The 11,119-nt window shown below is 35.7% G+C and overlaps 1 protein-coding gene across 1 annotated transcript in view; it reads right to left on the reverse strand.

Moving 5' to 3' along the window:
- Positions 1 to 3,250, reverse strand: part of LOC106088721 (uncharacterized) — a 28,016-nt gene extending 24,766 nt beyond the window's left edge. Inside the window, exon 1 of the mRNA XM_013254374.2 lies at positions 3,112 to 3,250. Coding sequence (XP_013109828.1) covers positions 3,112 to 3,179 — 68 coding nt within the window. The 5' untranslated portion in view covers positions 3,180 to 3,250. The remainder of the gene's footprint in view (positions 1 to 3,111) is intronic.
- Between the last annotated feature and the right edge of the window lie 7,869 nt (positions 3,251 to 11,119).

Genomic DNA, 11,119 nt, shown 5'->3' on the forward strand with positions numbered 1-11,119 from the left:
CCTAAAACACTCCCTGCGCTTTAATTTTTTTGACACCAAATTTCAAAAATGTACAGATGTGAAAAAACGAATTCATAGTTTGCTCCTAAAAAATATTTTATTCAGGAAAAAGCATGACGAAAAGAACAAGCACGGAATAATCTCAAACACACATCAGCAATGCGAACTGTTTTCACTTATTTCATAAACTTGACCTAGAAGTAGAACAAGTTTTTTTTTGAAAATAACATATCGTCGGACGGATTCAGCAGCTGAAACTATACTATATACGCCGTTTACTGCACATTCTTAACACCATCTAAAAAAATCAAGAGGTCATAAGAAATGGAAAGTTGTTTAAAGTAAACTTCTTCCATTAATACGTAACAAAACCAACTTTGTATGCATGCATTTCGAAAGAGACAATTCTACTTCTATTAAAACTGACATTAGTTTAATATTATTGGTGTAAAACAATTACAGTAGCATTAAGATTAACTATTATTTAAACAGAAATGTTTTAGCGCACCACGTACTGTGGTACAGGGTATTATAACTTAGTGTATTTGTTTTTAACACACAGAAGGATGAGAGATAGACCCATTGATATGTATACCCATCGACTCAGAATCACTTTCTGATTCGAATTAGCTTTGTCCGTCTGTCTGTCCATGTTAATGTTTCTACAAACTACAGGTCGCAGTTTTCATCCGATCGTCTTCAAATTTGGAACAGGCATGTTTTTCGGCCTAGAGACGAAGCCTATTAAAATTGGAAAAAAAATCGGTTGAGATTTAGATATAGCTTCCATATATATGTTAGTCCGATTGGCAGTAATAATACAATGAAATGATATTTTTTTAACCGATTTTCTCGACATTTGACAGGAAGGATTTTCTAATGACTCTCCAGATTACTGGTGAAATTCATGAAATCGCTTGGGATTTAGATATAGCTCTCATATGTATATCGCCCGATTTTCACTCCCGAAGCCACTGCAAACGCATTTATTGACCAATCTTTCCAAAACATTGTACAACGCTTTCCACGACAACTTCCACAATATTAACAAGATTTAGTCGAAATCGGTTCAGATTCAAAGATGCTGTTGGACGCAACGTTACGGTGAATGAACACATTTCGAACCGAACACTGATTTTGGTAATAAAATTCAATGATTTGCAAGCGTTGCTCGTTAGTAAGTCTATTCATGATGAAATGTCAAAGCATACTGAGCATCTTTCTCTTTGACACCATGTCTGAAATCCCACGTGATCTGTCAAATACTAATGCATGAAAATCCTAACCTCAAAAAAATCACCCTTTAGCTCCGGTTTGCAGAAATAATGTAATAAAATGGTCATTTGTTAACCGATTTTCTCAATATTTGGCAGGAAGGATTTTCTTATGACTCTTAAGATTACTGGTGAATTACAAAGAAATCGATCCATATTTAGATATAGCTGTCAATAGCGACGTAGACAGTATTTTATTTTGGGGGGGTTCACCTCACATTTTTATACCCACCACCGAAGGATGGGGGTATATTCATTTTGTCATTCCGTTTGCAACACATCGAAATATACATTTACGACCCTATAAAGTATAAATATTCTTGATCAGCGTAAAAATCTAAGAAGATCTAGACATGTCCGTCCGTCTGTCTGTTGAAATCACGCTACAGTCTTTAAAAATTGAGATATTGAGCTGAAACTTTGCACAGATTCTTTTTTTGTCCATAAGCAGGTTAAGTTCGAAGATGGACTATATCTTCATATAGCCCCCATATAGACCGATCGGCCGATTTAGGGTCTTAGGCCCATAAGAGCCACATTTATTATCCGACTTTGCTGAAATTTGGGACAGTGAGTTGTGTTAGGCCCTTCGACATTATTCGTTAGTTTGGCACCGATAGGTCCAGATTTGGATATAGCTGCCATATATATCGATCCTCCGATTTAGGGTCTAAGACCCATAAAAGCCACATTTATTATCCGATTTTGTTGAATTGTTTATCAATTTCCCATACTCAAACAGAATTTATTTACCGATCATGCCATTATGGAGCTCATATAAAATGTATTTGAAAGCGGAGCACGAAGCGTATATTTAAATTAAAGGCCAAAAGTGTCTCTCTAAACCGAAAATATTTACTAATACGATAGTATAGAACCCAAAAGAAAGGTATTTGGGAGTGGAGTAAAAATTTGCCCAGGGAACGAGAAAGGGTACACTTCTCTCACATCAATGAAAGCTTTCCGATTCAAGTTTAAACTCAATGATAAGGGACTTTTTTATAGCCGGGTCCGAATGGCGTACCGCAGTGCGAGACCTTTTTGGCAGAATTTTTTACATTTCCATGCATGGCAAATGTCGCCAGCATTAAGAGGGGATAACCACCGCTTTAAATTATGTCCGATGTTATCGCCAGGACTTGAATGCAGGCGATCAGCGTGACAGGCGGACATAGGCTACAGTGGCACGAATTCGATATACACATTCAGGGCGAAGTGTCCCCACCCTAAAAAGATATTAGAGAGTTAATGAATGCCCGATTCGGCTAGTTTTGGAATAAAAAAATAGGTTTGTTTATAGAAGATTTAGTTTTGACAATGTTATTTGTTACTTTGGATTTTTGTCGAGGCCGAAGAAAAGACATCTGTGGGTGCTATGTATGTATGTAGGTTCCTACATATATGTACAGGTAACCATTTTGGTACATTAAACAAGAATTGTTTGGTTTAGTTTACTTTGCACCTTTTTATGTAAAGGCTGGTACTATGTTCGCTTTTCGCCAAATTTTTTCGTGATTACTTTTTTTAGAAAATAGATTTCGAAGCAAAAAACTTGCTAATTTTATTCAGTAAGATATGAAAGAATTTTAATAAAAGTATTATTTTATCATTGAGATTTTTGTAGTGTTTGAAAAAGCAAACTCGAAAAACATGCGTTTTCAACAGTGAAAATTGAACATAGTTCCTGTCATAAAAAAACAAAACTAATATAATTTCAGCGATCATTTCTTTGTTTCACATTTCGTAAATAAGTTTTTTTTTTCGATTATTTAAATTGTAAACACTTCTCTATACGATAGCATATGTATATTAGATGCATTTGCTATTCCGAACTTACCTCAATTCTTTTAAAGGTTTGTCATTATCAGCCATTGAATCGGTTACAATTTTAGGACAGTCCGTCATGTTATGTTATTTTCCAACCAGTCTCTTATCAAATATTTAAGCGATCTTGTTAAATCGATGGAAGATCGTCAACTAACTTCAGTTTGTTGAATGTGACTATGAAGTCAAATTCATACCATTTGTATACCCTCCACCAGAGGATGTGGGTATACTAATTTTGTCTGTCTGTTTATAACTCCTCGAATTATTCATCTCAGACCCCATAAAGTATATATATACTTGATCGTCATGTCATTTTAAGTCGATCTAGCCGTCCGTCTGTCCATCCGTCAGTCTGCCTGATTTTCAACAACTGTGGCAAGTATGGGTGATATTGGTGCATAACCTGATATATCTGTCATATAATAATAATAGAAGGCGCAAATACTATTCGATTTGGCTGAAATTTTGCATGAGGTGTTTCGTTATGACTTTTAACAAATGTGCAATTTATGGTTTAAATCGGTTCATAACATGATATAGCTGCCATATGAACCGATCGTGGGTCTTGACAGTTCCCGTCCGATTTGACTGAAATTTAGCACGTGATGTTTTTGTATCACTTCCAACAACTGAGCTGAGTTTGGTTCAAATCGGCCCATGTTTTGATATAGGTGCCATATAAACCGGTTTTGGGTCTTGACTTCTTGAGCCTCTAGAGGGCGCAATTCTCGTCCGATTTGACTAAAATTTTGCACGTGGTGTTTTGGTGTCACTTCCAACAACAGTGGTAAGTATGATTCAAATCGGTTCATAATCTGGTATAGCTGTCATATAAACCGATCTTCGATCTTTACTTCTTGAGCAAATACAGAGCGCAATTCTCATCCGAAATTTGGCATGAGGTGTTTTGTTACGACTTCCAATAACTTTGCTAAGTATGGCGAAAATCGGTTAATAACCTGATATAGCTGCCATATAAATCGATCTGGGATCTTGACTTCTTGAGCCTTTAGAAGGCGCAATTCTCATCCGATTTGGCAGAAATTGTGTACAACGGCTTCTTTCATAACCTTAAACATACGTGTCTAATATGGTCTGAATCGATACAGCTCCCATATAAACCTATCACCCAATTTTGCTTCTTGAGCCCTTATCCGAATGAACTGAAATATTACACTATATTACTATAACTTGATATAGCTCCAATAGCATAACAGTTCTTTTCAATATTCTTTGTTTGCCTAAAAAGAGATACCGCGCATAGAACTCTACAAATGCGATCCATGCTGGAGGGTATATAAAATTCGGCCCGGCCGATCTTAGCACGCTCTTACTTGTTTTTTTTTTTTTTTTTTGATTATAGGGGAAGAACCTTTATAAATAAGAACATTTTATACAAGTGATATCTGAGTAAACTTCCTACAGCGGTTTCGTTTATTTCTTTGGGTATGACACATTCGAGGTCTGCTCTCGTTAAGAATTCTCTCAAATCATTATGCCCATGAGCAAAATGCGGTTCATACAAAATGCTAGAAATACCGTTGCATAAAATAATAAAAGGAGACTAAACAACACTACATCAAAGTTTAACTGAATAAACACTAGAAAACCCAAATGGGTCAAAATGTCTGGCAAAAGATATTTAAATGTTCTAAATTTTATTTTCTTGTTGTTGGATTTATTTGTCCAGCTGAATCCAATATAGGGTTTGTTTTTGTTTCTATTTAGAATAGAAAGAAAGAAAATTTTAATAGTTGTGTTTGGGTTTCATACAGGATTCATTAATAGAAGGTTCGGTCACATGCGAAAACTTAAAGTGGGGCCCATGAACATCATTAAGGATGTCAAATCTGCCGATTGAAAATGTCCTCATATAGGAGAAAACGTAAACAAAGAATGAATGTAAAAAGAGAACACATTGACATCCTCAAGTACTGCAAAAAATTAAAAAAATTGTATGTCGTATGTTCGCTTGACTTAACCTTATTCTGGGAATCCTGGGGTTTATACTGTGATGAAAATTTTAAAATTTTTCCATTTTATTTGGAGTAGAACCGGAAATGTTAATATTGGTTACTAATAATTCCCACTGTTTATTGTTGGTGTGTCTAGTTTTACGTGGTGTCAAATTTGCTTGTACATGGAGCATGGGGCTATCACAGCCAAAAAGGCAAATCGGACAAAAGATTTATATGGAAGCCAGGGACGTAGCCCCTGGCCCTCGGGCCCGAGCTCCCGGAAATGATTTTGTGTAGAAAAAAATTAAATTAAAATTCTTCTAAATACAAGATTTTAGTAAATTTTTTAAAAATGGCAAAATTTCATATTTATTGTAATAACATTACTTAAGCAAAAGTGAGTGACTTAACAGGGCTGATCTTCATCTTTTAGTCCGGAAGCATGCGGAACTATCAAATTACAAAGATCCATAGGCCTGCAATTGTCATGGGTTTGTTGTTGATGGAAACAAAAACTTCTATGCGGGGGATCATAAAAAGTCATTGCTTGTTGTTGTAAACGTAGTGTTTTTATACCCTCCACCATAGGATGGGGGGTATACTAATTTCGTCATTCTGTTTGTAACTACTCGAAATATTCGTGTGAGACCCCATAAAATATATATATTCTTGATCGCCGCGACATTTTATGCCGATCTAGCCATGTCCGTCCGTCTCTCCGTCCGTCCGTCTGTCTGTCGAAAGCACGCTATGAAATTTCTAAATATATTTTTTATTTTTTGAAATTTTGCACAAATACTTCTTATTAGTGTAGGTCGGTTGGTATTGCAAATGGGCCATATCGGTCCATGTTTTGATATAGCTGCCATATGAACCGATCTTGGGTCTTGACTTCTTGAGCCTCTAGAGTGCGCAATTCTTATCCGATTGGAGTGAAATTTTGCACGACGTGTTTTGTTATGATATTCAAAAACTGTGACGAGTATGTTTAAATCGGTCCATGTTTTGATATAGCTACCATATAAACCGATCTTGGGTCTTGACTTCTTGAGCCTCTAGAGTGCGCAATTCTTATCCGATTGGAGTGAAATTTTGTACGACGTGTTTTGTTATGATATCCAATAACTTTGTGAAGTGTGGTTCAAATCGGTTCATAACCTGATATAGCTGTCATATAACCCGATCTTGGGTCTTGACTTCTTGAGCCTCTAGAGGGCGCAATTCTTATCCGATTTGAATGAATTTTTGCACGAAGTAATTTATTATGATATAAAACAACTTTGCTAAGTATGGTTCAAATTGGTTCATAACCTGATAAAGCTGTCATATAAACAGATCTGGGGTCTTGACTTCTTGAGCTTCTAGATGGCGAAATTCCTATCCGATTTGGCTGAAATTTTGCATGACGTATTTTATTTTTACTTTCCACAACTGTGTCAAATAAGGTTCAAATCGGTTAATAACTTCATATAGCTGTCATATAAACCGATCTGGGATTTTGACTTCTTGAGCCTCTAGAGGTCGCAATTCTTATCCGATTTGCCTGAAATTTTGCGCGACGGATCTTCTCATGACCATCAATATACGTGTTTATAATGGTCTGAATCAGTCTTTAGCCCGATACAGCTCCCATATAAATCGATCTCTCTATTTTTCTTCTTGAGCCCCCAAAGGGAGCAATTCTTATTCGAATTGGCTGACATTTTACACAGGTCTCCAACATTTTATTTAATTGTGGTCCAAAGCGGACCATATCTTGATATTGCTCTAATAGCAGAGCAAATCTTTTCTTATATCCTTTTTTGCCTAAGAAGAGATGCCGGGAAAAGAACTCGACAAATGCGATCCATGGTGGAGGGTATATAAGATTCGGCCCGGCCGAACTTAGCACGCTTTTACTTTTTATATATATAGAAGAAGATAGAAATAGATATGTAGATATAGATTTAACATTTAGAGTTGCATAATTTTTTCAATTTGTTTGGTTAAAATTTGATGGAAATAAGTCATTTTGACGAAAATGACCAATTGATCGACACATACAATAATTGCAAACGACACAATAACTAACATGAGCTAAAAAGAAAAATTTCATCAAAATACTCAAACTGATTCGGCAAAACTTTCACTATAAAACTAATAATTTCGTAAAGACAACTATATTTTGAACGCTTTGAAAGATAAAGATCGAACTATACATAGTGTGTTGACAAGCAATACAAAATTTAGCTCTGACAAACAAAATGTCACCGCTGATGGGCCTGTTCCATCACCAAATAGCGATGAGAGCTATGGGAGCTATATGTAAATCTGATTCGATTTCGATTAATTTCACTAGTAATGTGGAGATAGAGAAGAAACCTTCGTGCAAAATTTAGTGGGAATCGGTTGACAAATGACGATATTATTGCAAAATAAACATGAACTTATGTTTCTTTTTTCAATTTCAGTACGCTTCGTCTCTAGCCCGAAAAAGAGTCCCGTACCAAATTTAACGACGATTGGACGTAAATTGCGACCTGTACTTTTTTCACAAACTAACATGGATAGACTGACGAACATAGCTAAATCGAATCAGAAAGTGGATCTCAGTCGATCGGTATACTTTTTAATCGTTCTATCTCTCTTCATTCTGGGTGTTACAAACAGATGTACTAAGTAATAATACCCTGTACAACAGTCATGATGTAGGGTATAACATGTTTACAAACTGTATATATAACTAATTTGTGGCGGGTGGCGATCGTTCTCCAAAGACTGCATTCACCCGGTAGCTATTACCGCATCTGCTACCGTGTCTGCCTGATTGTTGTCTAGACCCGCTGGATCTACAGGTTCTCTCTTTTAGCGCTGAACCTCTCGCTCCAGATCGACAAGATGACGATTCAGTTGGTCCCTGCAATAACAGTCCGGAAGGTATGGAAGAGACAGCCCGTCGAAGTTCGAAGAACGGCATTCTGGCACACCCAGAGAAATCATTGGTTGGAATTCGATTATAGATTAAATTGATGATATAGGTAAATAATTTTTAATTGTCAGGACCAAATATCAGTATTTTTCTTAGTTCAATAGTCAACTTGATTATGATACTATTGAAAGCATTAAATGAAGATGTTCATAATCAATCTATTGATTGTGCGAATCATTTGCATAAAAAATAAATTTGTTTTGCCTCTAGTTGTTGTTTCAACTAAATATTATTTGAAAATTCCTAAAGCGCTCATTCTGTAAAGGCCTTAAGACAACAGTTAGATATGCGTGGCACTGGGCATGTGAAAAGAGATCATTAATAGAGATGGGCGATGGGTAAATAACCAAAAGGTATTTACCCGGTAAATTGGGTAAAGCTGGATATTTATAACTTTGCAGATATCTTGGGTATAAAAACCTTTTCCAAAAAATGTGTGATGATTTCGTATTCTTTGTATATAAACCTGACCTTCTGATCTCATAAAATCAGATTTTAGTTATTTATACCCGCTAATAGACCGATCTCCAGACTTAAAGTCTTGAGGCAATGAATTGGAAATTTTTCATCCGATTTCGATGAAATTTGGCACAGTGAGTTCTGGTAGATCCCTATTCATTTCTTTGAAGTGCGATTCAGATCGGACTATATTTGGATATAGCTGCCATTAGACCGACCACCCGATCTTCCGATATAGGGTATTGAGGCCATAAAAGATCCATTTATTACCCGAATTCGATAAAATTTGGCACAGTGTGTTCCTGTCAAATGTGGTACAGATCGGACCATATTTGGATATTGATGCCATATATACCGATCTTCCGATATTTTGTAATGCGCCTATAAAAGGATCCCTTTTCATCCTATTTCGATGAAATTTGGCACAACGAGTTCCGGTACCCCTTCAAACCTTTTTGTTGAATATCGTCAAGATCGGACCATATTTGGATATAGCTGCCATATAGACCAATCTCACGAAATAGAGTATTGAGCATACGGAACGACCATTTTTCATTCGATTTTGATAAAATTTGAAACAGTGCGTTTTGGCACACCTCTAACCTTTTTGTTGGATATCGTCTTGATCGAATGCAATTAATATCACTTGAAAAATATTTTTCTAGAGGAGTGCAGAAAAAATAATTATAAAATAGTGTTGGTTAACGAACAACCAGGATTCACTGAATAAGGTTAAGCCAAGCGATCAGCCGATATACTTTTTTTTTAATATTTGGCAGTACTTGGCATTGAGGATGTCAACTTGTTCTCTTTTTACATTCATTCTTTGTTTACGTTTTCTCCTATATGATGACATTTTCAATCGTCAGATTTGACATCCTTAATGATGTTTATGGGGCCTATCCACTTTGTGTTTTTGCATGTGACCTAACCTTCTATTAGTGAATCCTGACGAACAACAAAAATATCGAAATAATTCTCAATGATGATAAATTAGCAAGAAGACGAAGCATGATAAATTGTAATTGATTTTCTCTTAAACGCCAAATATTTATCCTAATTGTGGGAGCAGTAAATAGGTAATAGTGAAAGGGGCAAAAGTTGAGCGTGTGATTAGTGTTGTTGTGTACAGACTGTGCTGTAACTACAACGATTTTGGCAAAGGACGTATTGGTAAAAATCAAATTGAATTTTAAAAACTCATGCAGTTATGAGCTATTCTGCTCAGTTACGGTATTTTATTGTTTGGCAGTACTATACATTCAATGAACGAAATTGTTGGAGGATAGTTTATCTATATAGTGTATATATAAAAGAGTAGCGTAACTTACTGATTGCTGACTGGCTGACAAATCATCGCCCAGCCCAAACGGCTAAAGCTGAAATCATGAAATTTGCACCAATGTTGGTCTTGGATTGTATGCTGGATTTCATGATATTCGCACGTTTAGGTACTAAAAAGTACGTAATGGTACATATTTGCCCAGCGCGAACGGAAAGGGATAGAATTATGTTCTTGGGCTATAATTCGAAAAAAAATAATAATAAAAATAAGGTACGGTCATTTTTTTTTTTTGGAAAACCGTACCGGAAGTGGAAGAAATAGAACGTTTAGTACCGCAATTGGTAATATTTGGTACTCTCTTTGTTAATTGAGCTAGAGCTCTGAATTTTGGAACTTAGGTACACTTTGGCAATAATTGGGTGACTATAAGACTTTTTGGAAATTTGTACATTTGGGTACTAAAAAAGTACCAAAAAAGGTACGAAATGGGTGAACTTTGTGCAGGGCGGGTGGATAGAAGTAGAATTTTGAAATTTGACTTTAACGACTTCTGATGCAAAAGGATGAGGGTGAAAAGAAAAAATGGAAAGATAGTACTGGTACCAGGATAAAACGTACATTTAGTACCACAATTGGTACAATTTAGTACTTTCATTACAGATGGAGCTAAAGGTCTTAAATTTGGCATGTAGGTACAACTAGGAAATATATGATGGACGACTAAATAATCTATTCGTAATTCCTCCATTGTGGTTCCAAAATTTTTACTATTTATAACTTTCTTTACAGATGGAGCTAGATAAAGGACATGCATATGCAACCAAATTAATGAAATAAAAATTAAGTTTTTAACCCCATCACTTAATGTAAAAAAAAATATTTCTCGCTGTTAAAAATCTTTTTCTTCTTAAAGTCATTATTTCCTTAAACTATTCTTTAACTTTATCGTTCAATAAAATATTGTGGCTGAATAGAATCGTTTATAACTGAAGGTGTTTTTTACTTCAACTTCGATATTTATATACACCCACTACGTTGCATATGACGATATTGAAATCTTGAGCCGAATTTTAAGCAATCCACTAGCTTCCATGTCAAACAACACCTAGGGCCCCTGCCCAAAAACAATACTCGCCTCTATAAAACGCTTCCAGTAAGCGGTCTCTTTAAAATACATATCTCTTTGTTTTAGAAATCAGACAGCAACGCGTTTCTTTAATACATTTATGCATATAATATATAGATAGACTAGTATCCCGGTTGTTCGCTTCGCTTCCCCCGTTTTTGTTTCCCACATTTTAGTGTAGGTAATAAGTGGTACCAGTTTTGGTACCAAAATGTACGAATT

This window comes from Stomoxys calcitrans, chromosome 3 (assembly GCF_963082655.1).
Source record: "Stomoxys calcitrans chromosome 3, idStoCalc2.1, whole genome shotgun sequence".
In the NCBI taxonomy this organism is placed as follows: Eukaryota; Metazoa; Arthropoda; class Insecta; order Diptera; family Muscidae; genus Stomoxys; species Stomoxys calcitrans.